This window comes from Acanthochromis polyacanthus, chromosome 18 (assembly GCF_021347895.1).
Source record: "Acanthochromis polyacanthus isolate Apoly-LR-REF ecotype Palm Island chromosome 18, KAUST_Apoly_ChrSc, whole genome shotgun sequence".
Classification (NCBI taxonomy): Eukaryota; Metazoa; Chordata; class Actinopteri; family Pomacentridae; genus Acanthochromis; species Acanthochromis polyacanthus.
The window spans coordinates 19,474,632-19,494,588 of NC_067130.1; the positions used below are offsets into that span (position 1 = coordinate 19,474,632).

Genomic DNA, 19,957 nt, shown 5'->3' on the forward strand with positions numbered 1-19,957 from the left:
ACATGCTTGTTGATCACAGCTAAATCAGTCATGGCTTCACGTTTGCACCGAGGAGTGGAGAGTCTCAGTTTTTTGACAGAATTCGATTTTCAAATGTTTAAATGAGACGCTTGCAATAATTCATCAAAATCCCTTTATTCTGCATGAAGCGATTTGGTGTAATATTGTGGGTTTCCCATTGAAGCTGCACGACATTTGAGCAGTTTAAGGATCACTGGCGTGTTAAAAATGCAACGATTCTTTCCGTCTTATGAGAATGCCTGCTTTTACTTTTATCTTTACCACATTTTTCTCATAGCACTACGATTTTCAAGCAAGCAGGATTTTTTGCATTGTTTTTATTTTTACTTTTAGAAAAGGATGTGAATCATTCCTTCTCACTGCTCAGCGGATGGAAAACGTTCAGTTCACAGAAGCACAGACATGAAATGTTGTCACTTACCGACAGTTCATCTCCAGCGATGGTTTCCACCCTTTGTCCTGCGAATGAGAAACAGCTGAGATGAGACTCAGCGAGCAGACCACTAATGCCTTTTTTTAAGGAGGCGGCGCAGTAACATGGTTTCAGCGAACTAACACACAACTCTGTGGAAGAGCGTGCACTTATAAAACAGCAGATTAAGGAGCAGAAGTCACGTTTCGCAATAATTTCCTTCCTCAATCCAGTTTCAGAAAAGCAAAAAGATATTAAAATACTTGAAAAGAAGAGGACATAAAACACAATATATTAGGAAAACTGGATGTTATTTAAATGGTGATTTGTGCGTCTCAAATTAGCCAGAAATCTGTTTTCCTTGACGGATGCCAAACGTGTTCACCCTCAGCTAATGTGATCATCTGACACTGTCAAAACATCACAACGTGAAAAGAGGCGTGGGCAGCAAATGAGAGTGAACATGGCCCTGACGTGATGGCTGGGTGATGAGAGAGGACGGGCTATTTTTAGCTCAGGGCGGGGGTGGAGGGGAAGTAGGGGGTGAGGGTGAGGAAGGTGGGGGTGAGGGAGCACAGCAATGGCAGTGGGGCTGCGTGCTGCAGCTGGAGTAAGTTGTGACGTTTCTCAAATTACTCTGCTTTCCTGCGTTCTGGTAAATGATGGCAATGCATCACTCTCTGAGCAGGGAGGGGAGCTAATCAGCACTCACACCGCTCATCTGGGCCTCCAGATACACCCAGCATCTCTGTCTGGAAGGCAGTAAAGCAACGCAGAGAGCTGCAGCTACATCACTAAACTCCAGGAATCAGTTTGTAGTTTTAGGGCTTTTGACAAATACTTAGCAGTATTTTATGGCTTCTTTGGTAGATTACTACTCACTGTCACATGGTGTACATAAAAAAAAACTCACTGTGTTTAATCAATTGCCTGCATAAAATGAAGGATCTACATTTTAACTAATGAGTTAGCTTAATAATTAACCATAAAATGCAGTGCCCTACAAAAATATGTTAACAGTAGACTGAAATTTCACTTTACAGGTAACGTACTTTCATGCACGAAATAAAATAAAGCACTATTTGCACATAAAGAGAATAAAATAATAGCCAATGCCAGTTAATACTTCGGTCTCATTGCTATGTTTGTTTTCATCTCAAATTTAAACACATGAAGGAGCAAAAACATCCATTTGACTTTGCTATTATTACACTTTCGGAAAGCACTGCATATACAGTGGACAACAAATGTGAGTAAGATAAGATCTACTTTATATATCTGGAAGGAAAGTATTTTGCCAGAGTACAATACAATAAACAATAACAAGGTTTCTTGCAGGAATAAAACAGTCAAATTTACTGCTTTTTAATGCCATTTTAATGCTATACTGTAAAAACTGAAATGCCACGACCGCGAACTCAACAAATTACACAGGTTTGTATTTTTGTAAAGATGATTTTCATATGAAAACTGTCCCTACAGTTCACTATTTCTGAATCCAGAAAACACACCTGACCACCCACAGGCTGCAGTCATTCTCTGAAATCCATGTTTTTTAACGATTTTTGCGGGAATTTGCATTTCCCAGCTCTCCTCCACCTGGTCCAGCCCGTCTGCCACTTCAAAAACATGTAGTTTTTGGCAATTGTACCTGACTGGCCGGAACAATTACTGCAATGCTTCGGCATGTTTACGCAGATGCACATATCTGACGAATCGCAGTCTATAAAAATTATGTATTATTATTGTCAAATATTTTTCTTGACAACTGCAGAAAGAATTTTTAATGTCACTGAGAATCAAATGTAATGATTTTAATGCTATTTAAGGCCTTAGTTTTCGCAAAATCAACTTAATGACTATTAATGCTTATTAATGCCCTGCAGAAACCCTGAATAAACAAAGGTTAGTGGAATATACACAATTACACAGAGGTTAATAGTAAAATAGACATAACAAAGAATATAAAGTGCAAAATGCAGAGTACAAACGCAAAGTGTCTCCGTGAAGTGTCTCAGTGTATAAAGTGTCTCAAGTGTGTAAAGTCCATCCATTCTCTATACACCGCTTTATCCTCACTAAGCTCGCAGGGGGTGCTGGAGCCTATCCCAGCTGACTCGGGCGAAGGCAGGGGACACCCTGGACCCTGGACAGGTCGCCAGTCTGTTGCAGGGCTACATACTATACAAACAAACAATCACACTCACATTCACACCTACGGACAATTTAGAGTGATCAATTAACCTCAGCATATTTTTGGACTGCGGGAGGAAGCCAGAGTGCCCGGAGAAAACCCACGCATGCACAGGGAGAACATGCAAACTCCATGCAGAAAGATCCCAGGCCCAGGCCGGGATTTGAACCGGGGATCTTCTTGCCGCAAGTAAAAAGTGCTAACCACTACTCCACTGTGCAGCCAAGTGTGTAAAGTGTCTAGAAAAAACAAGAATAAAAATAAATATATATATAAAAAATAAAATAACACAAATACAAGATGTAAACTGTATACTAATAACAAGAAACAGATTAACAGAAAACGAAGTGAATGTAAACAGATGTATTGCACCGATGGACTGCACTAGAGTACACCTGGGATAAGTGTATGAACATGGTCATAAAAAGAGCCGTGAAAAACAGAACTTTCTCAGTTTTGGACCTCTAAGCTCTACATAGAAAAGACCTGCCAGAGGAACTGAAAATCTGACTGGGAGACTAGAAAGAGCAGTAACCCACTAAAAATCTGTGGAAACTCAGGAAGAACAAAATGAGTGGCAGTACCACTAATCACGGCTGTAGTGCTCATCCTCTTAATATAACGCCACGCTACTTTCACATACTAGCTGTGAACAGCAGACAGGCAGCTGTCTCAGACATGGCATAGAAGTTATCAGTGAAAATCAGTTTCTGTGACGGCTCAGACAGTGTGAATGACAGTTCATAACATCAACCCCCACGAACAGCGAGACAAGGCAAATATGCTTGCTTGTACTTTAGCAGAAGACTTGTTAAATACACGAAAAGAAGCCTGATGAAGATTTGGAGCACATTTTTTTGGTCCGATGAGATCAAGACACATTTGTACAGGGCCTGACTTGAATCCAATAAAACACTTTTGGGGCTTTTTAAAGAGAAACAGAGAAGCACAACCCCTTTAGTAAAGAGCAGCTGGAAAAAAGAAGAATACACAGTGGGCTGGGACCTGGAAATCTAGAAAATTTGACCCCCTCCAAATTGCTTTTATTTTTGTTTTTCTTATAGTAGAATAAAAATCCAGTTCAACAACAAAAAAAAAAATCATGTCAAACGGTCTATTCTTTAAAAAGTTAGGCCAGTTTGAATCTCAGGAAATGACACATTCCACAGGCGTCCAATTAGCGTAAGTAGCATAAGGTTTTCATTCTATTTCATTCTATTTCTTTTTGAGAAATTAATCATTTTTACCTGAGATTTTAACAATATTCAGGTTTACCTGCTCCAAATTTTCTTAATTGCTTAAATTTAGAAGATTTCTGCAAAGTTTGAAAAAAATATAGTAAATTTTCACTTTTTTTTCTGAGACTATTTTCATGTACCACCCAGAATATTTTCACTTGCCATAAGCCAGATATGGGAAAGTATATATTTTCTGAAAGAATATGATGTCAGGTGTTGAAAAATACAAGTGTCAGAAAATCTGGCTTATGGCAACTCTCACAGATCAAATTTTACTGAAGAAGGTCTAAGTTCCCCTGTGTGGACCTTGGGCGATTGATGTTAACACATATGTATCGAAATTGTAAGTAGTACTTCTAATATGCACATACTTTGCAGTATAAAAAGACTTCTAGATGTCTCTAAGTGTAACAACTGCCTTCAAATTTTGAAAATAGTCATTTAAGGCATCAATTTAGGGCAGATTTCATTAAAAATTCTTGAAATTTGGTAGATTTTTCCAGTTTTTTGTCACAATTTTACCTTTTAAGGATTCACATTTTTGTATTTCTCATTAAAACAAAACTACATAGAGCAGTGAAATAGCTTGCAGAACTAGTTATGGTTTAGAGAACCAAAATGCACTTATCTTTACTTGTACTGCATGGATCATAGTAAAAGATGGTATTCTGTTCATAGTAAGTATTAGCTGTAGGAAATTTCCCAACAGAGATAAACACCCAATGAATGTGACATTATGTAGTTTAAGTAATACACACGTGGACAAAATTGTTGGTACCCCTCAGTTAAAGAAGGAAAAACCCACAATTCTCACTGAAATCACTTGAAACTCACAAAAGTAACAATAAATAAAAATTTACTGAAAATTAAATAATCAAAAACAGCCATTACTTTTGAATTGTTGATTAACATAATTATTTAAAAAAACAAACTAATGAAACAGGCCTGGACAAAAATGATGGTACCCATAACTTAATATTTTGTTGCACAACCTTTTGAGGCAATCACTGCAATTCAACGATTTCTGTATTTGTCAATGAGCGTTCTGCAGCTGTCAACAGGTATTTTGGCCCACTCCTCATGAGCAAACAGCTCCAGTTGTCTCAGGTTTGATGGGTGTCTTCTCCAAATGGCATGTTTCAGCTCCTTCCACATATGTTCAATGGGATTCAGATCTGGGCTCATAGAAGGCCACTTTAGAATAGTCCAACGCTTTTCTCTCAGCCATTCTTGGGTGTTTTTGGCTGTGTGTTTTGGATCGTTGTCCTGTTGGAAGACCCATGACCTGCGACTGAGACCAAGCTTTCTGACACTAGGCAGCACATTTCTCTCCAGAATGCCTTGATAGTCTTCAGATTTCATCGTACCTTGCACACTTTCAAGACACCCTGTGCCAGATGCAGCAAAGCAGCCCCAAAACATTACTGAGCCTCCTCCATGTTTCACCGTAGGGACAGTGTTCTTTTCTTCGTATGCTTGGTTTTTGAGTCTATGAACATAGAGTTGATGTGCCTTTCCAAAAAGCTCCAGTTTGGTCTCATCTGTCCAAAGGACATTCTCCCAGAAGCTTTGTGGCTTGTCAACATGCATTTTTGCAAATTCCAGTCTCGCTTTTTTATGAGTTTTTTTCAGCAGTGGTGTCCTCCTTGGTCGTCTCCCATGAAGTCCACTTTGGCTCAAACGACGACGAATGGTGCGATCTGACACTGATGTACCTTGGCCTTGGAGTTCACCTTTAATTTCTTTGGAGGTTGCTCTGGGCTCTTTGGATACAATTCCAACGATCCGTCTCTTCAATTTGTCATCAATTTTCCTCTTGCGGCCACGTCCAGAGAGGTTGGCTACTGTCCCGTGGGTCTTGAACTTCTGAATAATATGAGCCACTGTTGTCACAGGAACTTCAAGCTGTTTAGAGATGGTCTTATAGCCTTTACCTTTAAGATGTTTGTCTATCATTTTTTTTCGGATGTCCTGGGACAATTCTCTCCTTCGCTTTCTGTTGTCCATGTTCAGTGTGGTACACACCTTTTCACCAAACAGCAGGGTGACTACTTGTCTCCCTTTAAATAGGCAGACTGACTGATTATGAGTTTGGAAACACCTGTGATGTCAATTAAATGACACACCTGAGTTAATCATGTCACTCTGGTCAAATAGTTTTCAATCTTTTATAGAGGTACCATCATTTTTGTCCAGGCCTGTTTCATTAGTTTGTTTTTTTAAATAATTATGTTAATCAACAATTCAAAAGTAATGGCTGTTTTTGATTATTTAATTTTCAATACATTTTTATTTATTGTTACTTTTGTGAGTTTCAAGTGATTTCAGTGAGAATTGTGGGTTTTTCCTTCTTTAACTGAGGGGTACCAACAATTTTGTCCACGTGTGTATCTTTGTGAATAATTCATTAGGTTACATGGTTAAGTTCAGAGAAAAGCCTTTATGTCCTGTGTTATGATAGGCCTATGGAGGATAACTAACTTCATGTTTCACTGTTATGTTTTTTGTAAAGTAGTCATTTACTCTGCATAGAATTAGTTAATAAAACATTTGAAGGCAATATCATGTCTCGCCTTTCAAATTTACGTTTAATCACCAAATTCCATCGGTGGAACCCTACACTTATGTCTAGAAAAATCTCCCTCCAGCCTTAACTTTTTAATATAATTTAAAGATATCTTTTTAGATGTATTCCCAAGTATATTGCGGTTGAAATGAGCCCTCAATCACTACCAGGGGATGATTTTTAGCCAAGATATTACATTTTTTTCCAAAAAATAAGCCAAGCAGCCCACTGTGGAATAGTAGAACGTCTCCCAGAAGTTTGGCATCATTCATGCTGAAGAGTGTTAAGTTTGTCATCTAAAATAAAGTTTCACATAGAAAATACAGAAAAATAAATGTAACCCTCATTAAAGAAAGGTGTACTGACTTTTGTTGCACTGAGTTTCTACTGTGGCATTTATTTTTTCTGCTTTTAGTCTACTATATATCTACTATCCCCACTGTTGAACCTAAAAGTAATGCAGTTACTGTGTCATGCAGTGCTGAATCATTCGACATACTGACATTAAGAGATATTACACAGGCCTGTACTCACTTCTGTTGAAGAATGCAACATTTTGAAAAGTTCCTCATGTGTTTTATAAATTAAAAAAAACTGTAAAGTAAAACAGTCTGTTAATCTGGAGGAGTAAAAACTGCATTTTCCTCTGAAATTCCAAAAAGTGTTACCAATTAAATGCTACTCCTGTGTATATTTACCCTTCGTTTATGTGTTTCATGCAATTATCTCAAGTGTGAACAACATACAGCAGAAAGACAGAAAAACAAACAAAACAGACATAGCCAAAGCACAAAGAGAATCTGTGACAATCACAGCCGTCGCATACTGGAAGACGGCGAGCAGGTGGAAGTGGGGGGGGAGCAGGAGGTTGCTGTTAATGAGATGTAGACCAGGAAACAGAAGGACGGCAGAGGAAGACGCTGTCGTTAATTGAGCGGAGAGATTCGAAGGGCCACAGATAAAGGAGAGGACGATCCACTCCTTAACCCAGCACCATTAGCGTTTGGCCCAGCTCCAGGCCTCCGAGGCTGGCTAATATACAGCCGGCGTCAGCCAGTGCAGCGAGGGTGACAGAGCAGCAACACCAGGTCCTTCCAGCCACTTTCATTTGTCACAGAGATTAATATCTATTAAGAGCACGGGCCCATCTCTTGATTACTTGCATTCATTATGTCTGTAAAGGAGTGAGTTTGTTCGGACAGAAAAAGTGTCACACGCAACAAAGACGACACCAAACTGTTTTCAGTCATGTTAGATCCTCAGACCATCTGCTGTTAACGTTTCCACGATCGGGGCTGGCGTGTAAAGGACGTGGTGTCTTTGCAGCAGCTCCAAAGCTTTGGTTCAGCCTTCCTCTATCAATCAAATGTACCTCGTCTTTTGACATTTGCAAGAAAAATCTCAGCATGTACATATTTTCATTGGCTTTTGATTGCTCATACTTGACTTAGTATGTTGCTATTTCACATTTACTTTATTGGTTTTAAATGATATTATAAGCTGCTTTCCTTTTTTGCCTCTTAGCAATGCTACTTTGTTTTGTTTTACAAGTTGATATTACAAGTCTTACTCTGTCTTAAATTTGTTAGACAGCTTGTACATTGCTTTGGTCATCTCGGGTTGTTTTAAATGTGCTACAGAAATAAATGTGATTTCATCTGGAAGTGTGGCTCTGAAGTCTTTTGACTGACATTAATGGCCTCAACAGAAAGACTCTTGTAGTTGACATTTGAGGTTTTTTTGGGCCATTCAGTGCAACATTATTTTATTAGTAGATATATGACTAAAGAAAAGTACAAACTATCAGTGGATAAGATTGTTTCAAAAGTGTGCAAATGCGTATTAACATCACAGAAGACATTTGCTTTGTATGTGTTTTTTTGTTTTACATATGCGAGGCCTCACAGCTGGTAATCCATATTTTTGCCAAATAATCTAAAGTGGTCTTTTTACAGTGTACAACAGCCTGTGCACTGTAAGCTCTGGACTTGTTGGCAATCAGTCTAATCTTTGAGGAAGCAGAGAGATTACTTTTAACTAACAGAGTGACGCTCTAAGTATCAAGTAAGCAGGCTGCTCTGCCTCACCCATACAACTGAATCTGTGTGCGGCTGAATATTTGATGAGGACACAACGCCTCGCTGCGTCTGAACAAAGCCGAGGGATTGTTAATTAGGCTGAGTGCTCAAACCGAGCGCCGCAAACCCGGCCAAACGTGACAGCTTTCAATCCACAGAACAACCCCTACACCTACCCCCATCTTTGCCTGCCAACCTCGGTCTCACATGACCCCCACTGACCCCACCCACCTCTCCAAGAGCAACTGGGGACGTTATGTAGGTACGGATCTATATTTAAAATGTTCTTGGCAGGGCACCTCTGACTGCCCGCTGTAAACCCTGACAATGTGGGTCTATAAACAACTTGATCTGTTTGTATCCGCGGTGGAAGGAGCAGTCGAAGTCTTTACTTGAGTAGAAACAGTATTTCCACTCAACAGAAATACTCTAACAAGTAAAAGTCCTCCATTCAGAATACTGCTCAAGTAAAACTGCAGATATATTAGCAAAATATACATAACGAGCAAAAACTAAAAGTATTAAAGCAGAAAATGGCTTTATTGATGGGGTTTTTTGATGGTGCATGTAGCAGCTAAAGTCACAAATAATGAACTGGTACTGGGTGTAAATTATGTTAATAAATTCAATTATTATTTGTCATTAATGTAGTTTTACTTTTGAACTGTTTTGCTGCAACCAAAGCGCACACAGGTTTACCTGTTTAATAATAATAGTAATTACTAATTCCTGATTCTGACGACAGAGGTACAAGCAAAGGCACAAGTTAACCAAGAGGTGAACAACCAGAGAAATGACCAGAGAGGGTCACAAACCAACCCAAAAACAAGGAAATACGCACAGAATTACTGGAACAAGGCAAAATATTTAAAACCACTAAGAAGAGACAAAAACAACTACCAAGATAAAAAGGCACAAAATAGTCACAAAGAGATGCAAATGACAAAAAGACATAAACAGCCACAAAACACACACGTAACCACAAAAAGGCAAGAATTACCACAAAAGAGGATATCATAAAGAGACTCTAAATGACTGCAGAGACACCAAATAACCCCAAAAAGATGCAAAGTGACCACTAAGAGACACCGATGACTAACAGGAGACACAGGACAATCCAAACGACCCCTATTGGATGTAAAACACCCAGAAAGGCACAGAAAATGTCCACAAAGATGCTACAAGGCTAGAAACGCACACAAACACAAAAAAAGCCAACAAAGAAACTTAAAGCCCATCTGGGACTGTGTCTGGTTCATCTGTGTGAAAGGGAACAGGGGACTCTTCCACCTCTATATCCTGTGGTCCGTTGTTTCGCAGTCGCTCCATGTTTGCATTGCTTATTTGTATGTTCCAATGTCTGTCTGTATGGCTCCTGTTCAGTCAACAATCAAATTTGCAGCAGCACAGGCTTTTCATTCCACATGAGGCGGTTTAGACGTGGCTGCATGTGAATCAGGATGGGGATGAGAAAGTGGCAGACAGACCCGTTGGTCTATTTGCGGTGCAGAGTTTCATCCCGACAGGCCGAGACGGTGGGAATGGAGTGGAACGCCAGCGCAGGAAGACAGACTGGGCTTCACATAAGTGTTGTTCATTCACATCCAGCATCGCACACTCTGGCAGCCTCCCACCACACAGTCCTGACTGCAAAGCCATGATCAGTGGGCTGGAATCCCTCTGTTTACGCTGCTAAAAATAGATTTCACACACCAAGATGACGTGGCATCTCGTGACAAGACCCCCCGTCCACACTCCCCTCCTCTAAAAGCGCCCTGCAGCCCTCCTCCTCCTCCTAATCCAGACTGAAGAGCCGAACGAGTCATACCGTTATTGGTATGCAACGCTCAGCCGGGCTGCATGCCACCTCTCCTCAAACCTGAGAAGAGGAAGGGGAGGAAGGGAAATCTGGCACGTCCCAGGAGAGAAGGAAAAGGGGAGAGGAGGAGGGAAAACATAGATTTCAAGGGGTGAGATGAAGGAGACGAGGAGGAAGGGTGGATGAATGGATAGACAAGACAGAGGGAGGGGGGAGAAGGAGCGAGTGAAGGAGGGAGTAGCAATCAATACTATGACTCATTCTTTCTGCGGTGGCTACTTCCTAACAGCATTCATTAAAGCAAACCTAATCATTTTGGCTCGATAATCAGATCCTGCAAGGCTCCATCTTCTTTCACTCCCACCACACCCATTCAAATCATACACAATGAACCTGAAATGGGAGGAAACAGGACCAGTACATCATGCAATGGATCCGATGGCAGTGCTGACAGGAGACCTGCACGATCCTCTGATAACCGATAACTGATTTTTGCTAGATGGTCTCAGTACTTCAGAATTCCAAATCGTTAAAACATCCAAGGGTTTGTTGAATCTCCAATTTCTGCTCCATTTTTATTGACGTAACGTAAAAGTTGCATCTGTGTATGATGTATCTAAATGTGCTGACAGATTTGAAAGGCATGTCACCGATAAAAACAATCGCCAAAATGACGCCAATAACAGAGGCACAAACTGAAACAAAGTAACTATGGAAGTAACTATGGGGAATTTCTGGATTTCTGTAAGCAGATCTTGTACAAAAAAAGAATAAAATAAAAATCTGCTCTTCTTGATACAACTGAGAAGCCATGAGTGACTAAGCAAACATTAACAGTCACGTAACAAAAATTAAGCGATTTCAGGCTGAACTGCAGGCTGTGTTTACACAGATCACTCTTTTTCCCATTGGTAACGTGAGCTCTTGGAACAATGTAGTACAAGTTGATTGCATTGTTTAAAATAAACAATAAAACAAACAAATCAACCACAAAGAGATTAAATGACTACAACATGATACAAAACAATCAAAAATAAACACAAAATGACTAAAAACTACACAAAACAACCACTGAGACACAAAATGACAATATATTGACACCAAACAATAACTAGGAAATACACAATAACTAACTACAGACACACAGAAACACCAACAGGAAATGTAAAAGATATTTAGAGTAAAACGTACTTGGATACAGCGACCATGCCGATATCTTGTTAACTTGCTGATGTTGAATAATTATAATGGTCAACATGTTTAAAATGTTAGCAGGCAATCATGTTAAACTGAAATGGTGAACTTGATATATATTACACCTGCTTAGCATTATGATATTAGCATTGCCATTTTCTGGCATTCACAGCAGTAGATTCTACAGACTGGACTGTAAGTACACTCATTAAAAAGCAAAGTTTTAAATACAATAAACGATCACAGCCGCCCACATTTTACGGATGATTTCTTGTGGGCATCATCCTCATCACTCAACAGGTCACGAAGGATAATTTAGTGTTCTGCTGTGCTGCACAGAAACCATGATTATTCAAGGCACCGTGAGGACAGCGTAGCTGATTAATGCTTTCCAAGTTTACGGGACGCTTCCTAGAAAGTTTCTTACTGCACTGCAGTATATATCTAAATAAATGGCTCCTTTAGAGATTTCACCTTCAGTGTTTAGCTGTCTGCATAGTTAGCAGGATATACAGAGGTCTCTGTAGCAAGGACAAATTGTTTCACATAAATACGCAAGTTAAAAAAAATGTATACACAGTAATGCTTTGCACATGTTTCAGTGTTTCAGTTAAATGGCACGAAATACAGGAGCCTTCTAGCATCTCTAATCTAACATATGTAGGCCAGATGAGAGCTAATGAAAGGCTGTTTGAAGCAAAAATTTCAGGAATACTCCTATTTAAGTTTGTCGATTTCTAACTGTGTTTTTCTTTTTTAGATCGCTGCAAATTAAAAGTCTTTCGAGGAAATGTTCTCAGTTTTCTGACAATTTAAAATTATAAGTCAGTCATCGGACTTGTAAACTGCAGCATAGTGCGGAAATAAAATTACTTTCTTTTTTGTTTAGTTTTTGTAAAATAAGTTGGATTACCTTGGAAAATCTTCACCAATTAATGTCAAGTATTGTTGAAGAAGTTGTGCAACTTCAATCCTGAATGTAACCTGACCTCTATCAGGGCTGTAACGATTAGATCAGCACCTGTTTGTTTGTTTTCACACACTCGAGGAAGTGCATTAACCTGCTAACTAGTTGTACCAGACGGTGGCAATGTACCAACATAAGCAAGAACACTACAACACAGCAAACATGAACGCAAACAAAACACAGGGTAATATTTAGTTACAAAGGGACGGAGCCCCGAGGCCCCAGCATCTGTTTGAAGTGAAATATCTTGTTAGAAAGTCAAACAAACAATGGAAATTGATCACAAAGAGACTCAAAACAACAACAACAAAGACATGGCAAATGACAACAAAGAAAAACAAACAAAGAAACAGAGAATAATGACAAACTGACACAAAGCAACCACAAGGAAAAGTAAAACTGCCACAGAAAGACACACATGATCACACAAAATGATCAAAGAGACACAAAACAAAGACAGTGACACAAAACATTTACAAAGAGATGGACAATGACCACAAAGGTACACAAAACAACCACAGAGGTGCAAAACAAGCCACAAAATTATGACAAACTGATGCAAATAGACAATACAGAGACACAAAATTACCATAGACACTAAGTCAACACAAACAACCACAATGGGATGAAAAAAAAGCAACAACACAGACACAAAATACACAAAAGGACTAACAAATTGATCACACGTAGACACAAAACAAAAAGAAAGACACAAAATGATCACAAAGGAACAATAAAAGACAACAAAGAAACAAAATTGATATTCGGGGGAAAAAAACATCTGCAAAAGCAGGAATCACACGATACAAAACAACCACAATGAGACACAAAACACGCAGAGAAATGGTCTGAAAAGGAGCAGAATATATGGCTCCTGCTAATGGTTGGGGGCTCTAACATGTCTGTTCCCAGGGGCCCCTTGTCTATTAATTCCTTCATGGCAGACACACAACATGCTGCCCCTCACAGAGCCATGTTGGAGCTCACAGTCAGCTTCACAGCCTGGACTGGTCAGCTGCTCTGCTCTGCTACAGTGACGGACGCCACCTGCACACCACAGCCCCATTCAGCAAATAATGACAGAATTAATTAAGCGTTGCACCGCGTCAATTAGACTAATTAATGAGCGGTAGGAGCGTTAATTAGCAGCGGCACCGTGTTCTCAGCGTCAACAACAGATCCGTCAGCATCATCAGCGACTCACCTGCTCACTCTGCAGCTCCTCAGCCCGCCGTCCTCGGCGCTGATACCGGCCACATCGCTGCGGTTCAAGGTGTATTTCACGAGGCAGCCTGATGATATGTCGGGGTTTATGATCTACCGTGGAGGCAGAGCGGTGTCCGTCCTGTCGTCCCCCCCCACACGCAGCGCTCATTCCCCAGTGTGTGTCCGCCTGTCAGTGCCGCTGTCACCGCCGCTCCTTCATCATCCGGCAGCCGGTTGTCCTGTCCGGGCTTCGGGCTCCTGTGCTGAGAAGCTGCCGGTGGCTGATGATACGGTTACATCAGGGCTCAGGACGCCGTTCTGCAGGACAGCGAGGGGGGGAAAGCGCCCCCTAGCGGTTAACAGCCCCCTGCTGGAAGAATACCTCCCATAGACTGTATATAAAGATATACAGTCTATGATACCTCCATGTAAACAGCAACAGAAACACAGTTTGAAATGACTGTTACAGATAAAATCAGCAAAACCAGAGCAGAGCATTACTCTGTTCAATATAAAACCATAACACCACGGACCAAAAAGACTGACACAGTTCAAAGTAGCAAAACCAGCACACAATCATACTGATACATGTAAAATAGCAGCCACACATATTGTAATAAATCTTTAACTTTAAGTCAGTTAATCTAATTATTAAATAATTCAACTATTCACTGATTAATTGACCAATTCAAGTAATATATTTCCCTGTATTTTTTTCCTATATGTAACAGAGCTGCACTGATAAATCAATTAATCAATTATTTGGCAAATACTCAGTTAATCATTAACTACATGTGAACATTTTCTGATTCATTTCCTCCCATATGACGGGAAACTGAATGCTAATTATGCTTTGTGCACAGAATAGACACACAGGTATTAAGACATCCTGATAAAATAGTTGTTTTTTGCTCATAGCAGCGCTTGACACTGACACTTGGCCATGCACACAAGAGGGATTTAAATTTGAAGAGTTCATTTGCAAAAACAGGTAACTCCGTTTTCAGAAAACTCATTTTTGTAATGTTTACTTGAGATAATAACAATAACACTAACAATTTATTTTTTCTCTATTTTGTCATGTATTTTTCTACTGAGTCAAATCAGCTTCAGTTTGATTGATATTATCTCAAGAAAACAATGAAAAACAAAGTTTTCTGAAAATTTATCAAAACAGAGTTATCTGTTTTTGCAAATGAACTCTTCATTTCTTTATGGCCAAATATCACAGTGTCAAGCGCTGCTACGAGCAAAAACCACTGCATTATCCACAGAGAAGCTCTTGCAAGTAAAACGCTCGACCCAGAGCTTAACCATGTTCTGGACACCGCGATCAAAATGGTCAACTACATTAAATCCCGTCCACTCAACACCAGGCTGTTCTCCACCTCTGCAGTGACCTGGGATCAGAGCATCAGGGCCTGCTGTTCCACTCAGAAGTCAGGTGGCTGTCACGGGGAAAAGTTCTGAGCCGCCTGTATGAACTGCGGGATGAGGTGCACTTATTTCTAATGGAGCATGGTTCCCAGCTCACTGACCACCTCACAGACCCTGACTGGTTGACAAGGCTGGCGTATTTGTCTTGCATATTTGACAAACTGAACGGACTTAACAAGGGGAAAACACAAACATGTCGCTGAATGACAAAATTCGCTCGTTCAAAAGGAAACATACTCACACTGCTTACACAACAAGAAATATCACAAATTCATCGGTTCTGATATGGCATAAAAAGAAGAGTGATAGTTGTACTTATTTAAAAAAAAAAGCTTCATTTATTGTGCAACAACAACACTACAGATCCAGTGGTGTTCAGGTCATTGTAGGAGAACTGCATGGCAAAAAAAAAAGCAGTGCAAGAAACTCCATGCACGAGCATCGCTGAAGGAGAAACAGCTGACTGAAGATTTAAATCTGTGTGGAAATGTGTGTGTGCTGGTCCAGTACTGTGGCAAAATTTAAACAAAAAGCAAGAAACGACAAGTAGATGGAAAGTAAACGAAGGAAAAAGGCGATTTGATTCAAGTAAACAAATATTAGATTCAAGTCAAAAAGTTTGGCCCAAAGCAACATGTAAAAACAGATAAATAACAGTAAAAAGGACAATAAAAATGTAATTTGACATGTAAAAGCATAAATAACTAGAAAAGCACTCGGAGATTGCAGTCCTCCGCCAGGCCATCTGTTTGTCTGTCTGTCTGTTTGTTAACAGCATAACTCAAAAAGTCATGGACGGATTTTCACCAAATTTTTACAGAATGTCCGGAAGAGCAAAAGTAACAATCGATTAGATTTTGGAGGTGATCCGGATCACCGTCTGGATCCAGGATTTTTTTGAAGGACTCTGTACAATTGAGAGATGGCCGCCATTTTTTTTATACGTATGACTTGGCGGCCATCTCTCAATTGTACAGAGTCCTTCAAAAAAATCCTGGATCCAGACGGTGATCCGGATCACCTCCAAAATCTAATCGATTGTTACTTTTGCTCTTCCGGACATTCTGTAAAAATTTGGTGAAAATCCGTCCATGACTTTTTGAGTTATGCTGTTAACAGACAAACAGAAACAAACTCCGATGATTACATAACCTCCTGGCGGAGGCAACAATGTTTTATGTCTTGTCAAATGGTGAAAAATTTAAAATGCATAATAAGCATGAGCGCAAAAATGGCAGTGATATTTCCCAAGTGGATGAATGTCTCTGCTGGAAAGTTGTTTTGATCATTGACATTTACACTGAGCCGATTTAAAAATCTACTCCTGAATGTGGCAGGTAAAACCTATGAATCTTATTAATATTTCTGTGACTAAAAAAGTAAACGACTTTAGAAATCTGTGCTTTACTAAAAATATACTCCAAAAAATTGCAATATCTTTTCGACATATAAAAAATATCCCCGAGTAATAAGTCATACGTATAAAAAAATGTGGCGGAGTCGCTGTACAGATGGGCTCATGGCACAGAGAGAGACGGGAGGACAATCAGTGCTGTGTAAAAAAACAAGACACTAAGTTGTAGCATCAACACTAATTTAAGAAGACAGACATTGCTATATGTTGGCAGAGGAGCGGAGGACGTGGAATCTCTTCAGAGTCATTCGGATGGATCCCAGCTCACGATTCAGCCTCTCCAGACGATTCTCTAAGGCCACCTGAGGATGAAGTGAAGCAGAAACTTGAATGTTTTCAACAACTGATTAGTAGTTTATCCTTTGAATCTCTAAAGTCTACCAATAGGTTTCAAAAGCATGACATCTTTAAAAAAAAAATCAACACAATTGTACCATTTATCAGAGCCAGAAACTTAAAAAAACCCCACAAAGAATCAGCAAATTCTCCTTGTCTTACTGTCCTTGAACTACTTGTCTGTGATGTGCCATTCCATCAAAACAACAAACTAGTGCACTCCTGAGCAAAACCCACGATTAGTTAGCCTAGCCGTGCTAGACAACCCACGGCAACTAATTTAATTCTCTGCCAGGATGGGTCTAGTTACCCTCCATAAGGCTCGAGGCTGGATTCTCCTAAAACTGGCCGGACCAATCACCATGAAGTGTAGAGTCAGAAGGCGGGCGTAACGAAGTGACGACAGAGGCGCGACGATTCTGACAGAAACAACCGGCGCACAATAAACCGTTATCTTTCGACTCAGCTTTGGCCACAGCCCTTAAAGATTTGAAGCTAAAATTCAACTTGAAAGATAAACAGAGGACAGCACTTAAGTGTTTCATTGAGAAGAAAGACGTATTTGGACTTATGCCGACGGGATATGGCAAATCCTTAATATACCAGTTGGCTCCGCGGCTCCGCTGGTTGGGAAGCTAATGGGACTTAGCCACAATCCGCCGGTGCTCTCGGAACTACTTCTGCCTATTCGTTGCGTTGATTGGTTGTATACCTACCCAATTGCTGCAGAGGGATTTGATAGACAACCTTATAGCCCGCCTCCCTCCCTGCCGAGCTTCCCTAGACCCTTGTGCCGTCAGAAACATGGGTGTAGCATGGCTAGGCTAACGATTAGTGGCTCAGCTGAGACAAACAGTCACATGACTTTTTGTCTTCACTGCAGACTGTGTTTTCACAATTTTCAGCTGGACGATGCAGCAAGTATCTATCTATCTATCTATCTATCTATCTATCTATCTAGCCAAAAACCAAAGAAGTGGACAAATGAACAGTTTGGACAAAATGTGACACTGGAGGATCGTAAAATGCAACGGCAATTCATCCTGTAGTGGATGAGATATTTCAGTCAGAAGTGAAAAGGTGGAGTGACCAATACATAGTTTTCACATTGGTATAACTTCATCTAACCCAAAAACCAGACTTGTTACAGAATAAATTTTTTTGCAAATCTCAACTGGTTAATTGACTAATCATTCCAGATTAGTGAAATTTAATTGAAATAATTCACAGTATTTAAAGTTATTTTACAAACAACATATCAATAATTATGTGTTCTCTAAAACTGTGAAACAACCTCACAATGATTTCCCAGAAGTCCAGCTGACGTTTTTAAAACTGTCTAAAACCCAAACAAATTAAACTTACATTACACTAACGGTTCAGGGTCCAGTTTTAAAATTACCTGAATAATGAATCTGCTCATCATTCAGCCTAAAATCAACCATCACAGGAAAATTATATATCAACATAACTAATATGTGGACAGTTTCCCTGGAGCCTTACCTCATCTAACCTGGTCTGCAGAGTCACTCTGCCGCCTGCTCCAGGCATCCGGCTCAAAGCTGCCTCAATCTGCACACACACACACACACAAAGGTTAATCATTCATTCACAAAAATAATTATATTGATGAAACAGCCAGCGACACATGCCTGGCTGAAACAGTGGACTCATTAGATGAGTTTAATGTCCTGAGGAGAGCAGGGCACAGGGAGCAGAGAAGGATATGAACTTCCTAAAAATAGACGTCATTCAGGAGTAAAAACAATGAAGCTCGTCTTACATAACAGGTCGAGTGTGGATTAGAGTTGTTCTGTCGAGGCCTGAGTGTCAGAGAGGCTCATCTAACAGAGCTGCTAAACAGTAAAGTTTATTCTGCTGACTTAATACAAAATATGGAAACTGCTGTGATGTGACAAGCCTTCAAACTCTCACCTGCAGTTTCTCCTGTGTCAGCTCGTCAAACAGTTTCTCAGCCTCGGCAAGAGACTGAAGTCTGTCCAGGAACAGCGGGGCCGAGTCCTCGCCGGAGTCTGGTGGTTCGGGTCCACCAGCGACTCCCTGCTCCTCCCAGCCCAGCTGGGATATACCATCCAGTGGGTTCACACTACCAGAGGACTGTGGCTCCTGAAAGCCTGAGAGAAAGGAACAGATGAATAATCATTTTTTCCTCAGTGGCCACTTTGTGAGGAACACTTTCTACAGATGGGGAGGGGTAAAGATAAAGTGGCCCTGAGAGATCAATGCACATCTGGCAGGTCGACTGAACATGTAACTCTCTGAACCTCAAAATCCGCCTCCCGGTCCAACAGTCCTTGAACTAATCATATGTGATGTGCGATTTCATGAAGAAAATTAACCAAATCTAAGCTTAAAACCATGACTTATAATCGATATTATGTTTAAAATTGTAAATAATTAACAATTTGCCGTGACAAGATTCTGTAAAAAATAGGAAAAGGAGCAATAGGAGACAAGTAACTAAACTAAATAAAAATATATGTTGTTAAATATCTGTAATAGGTGGAGTCACCATTTTATTTTTCAAATACTGGAAACATCTGCGTGCACTTTGAAAAATGTATATGCTACAATTCTACAATTTCATTTAGCAGACGCTTTTGTCTAAAATGACGTACAACACAAGCAAGAATTCAGACATAAGGGAAAACCTTTAGTAAGTGCAAAAAGTGCTTCAAGTGCGATTGGTCAAAGGTGTTGCCATCAAGTTGCAGAAGAAGTGCCCCCCCCTCCCTTTTGTGTTTTTTCAACTTTGTCAGTGCTAAATAAGTCCTGGGTTTTGGACCACCTGACTCATTCTACCCGTAAGGTGGAGTCGGATTAAGTGCATAGGTGTTCTCTGAACAATTGAGTCTTCAATTGTCTCTTAAAAGTAGAAAGGGACTCAGCAGAACGCACAGAGTTTGGTAGTTTGTTCCACCATTTGGGAACAACAGAGGAGAAGAGTCTGGCTAGAGATTTCGAGCCATGCTGGGCTGGAAGCACCAGGCATCTCTCACATGCAGAGCGAAGTGGGCATGAAGGGGAGTAGACCTGGATCATGGAATCCAGGTA

At 40.2% G+C, this 19,957-nt stretch overlaps 2 protein-coding genes across 3 annotated transcripts in view; both read right to left on the bottom strand.

Annotated features, from left to right (window-relative positions):
- LOC110969064 (membrane-associated phosphatidylinositol transfer protein 2-like) overlaps positions 1 to 14,023 on the bottom strand; it is an 85,843-nt gene extending 71,820 nt beyond the window's left edge. The window contains exons 1-2 of one of the 2 annotated variants that reach the window (XM_051938862.1): positions 13,694 to 14,023; positions 443 to 480 (exon numbers count right to left, since the gene is read on the bottom strand). The gene's annotated coding sequence lies outside the window, so the exon portion shown is untranslated. The remainder of the gene's footprint in view (positions 1 to 442; positions 481 to 13,693) is intronic. The other variant, XM_051938861.1, reaches the window with a different exon arrangement.
- Positions 14,024 to 15,450: 1,427 nt separating this feature from the next.
- The window catches only part of LOC110970183 (M-phase phosphoprotein 9), a 39,240-nt gene continuing 34,733 nt past the window's right edge, over positions 15,451 to 19,957 (bottom strand). The window contains exons 22-24 of the mRNA XM_051938863.1: positions 18,818 to 19,017; positions 18,386 to 18,454; positions 15,451 to 16,848 (exon numbers count right to left, since the gene is read on the bottom strand). Coding sequence (XP_051794823.1) covers positions 16,747 to 16,848; positions 18,386 to 18,454; positions 18,818 to 19,017 — 371 coding nt within the window. The 3' untranslated portion in view covers positions 15,451 to 16,746. The remainder of the gene's footprint in view (positions 16,849 to 18,385; positions 18,455 to 18,817; positions 19,018 to 19,957) is intronic.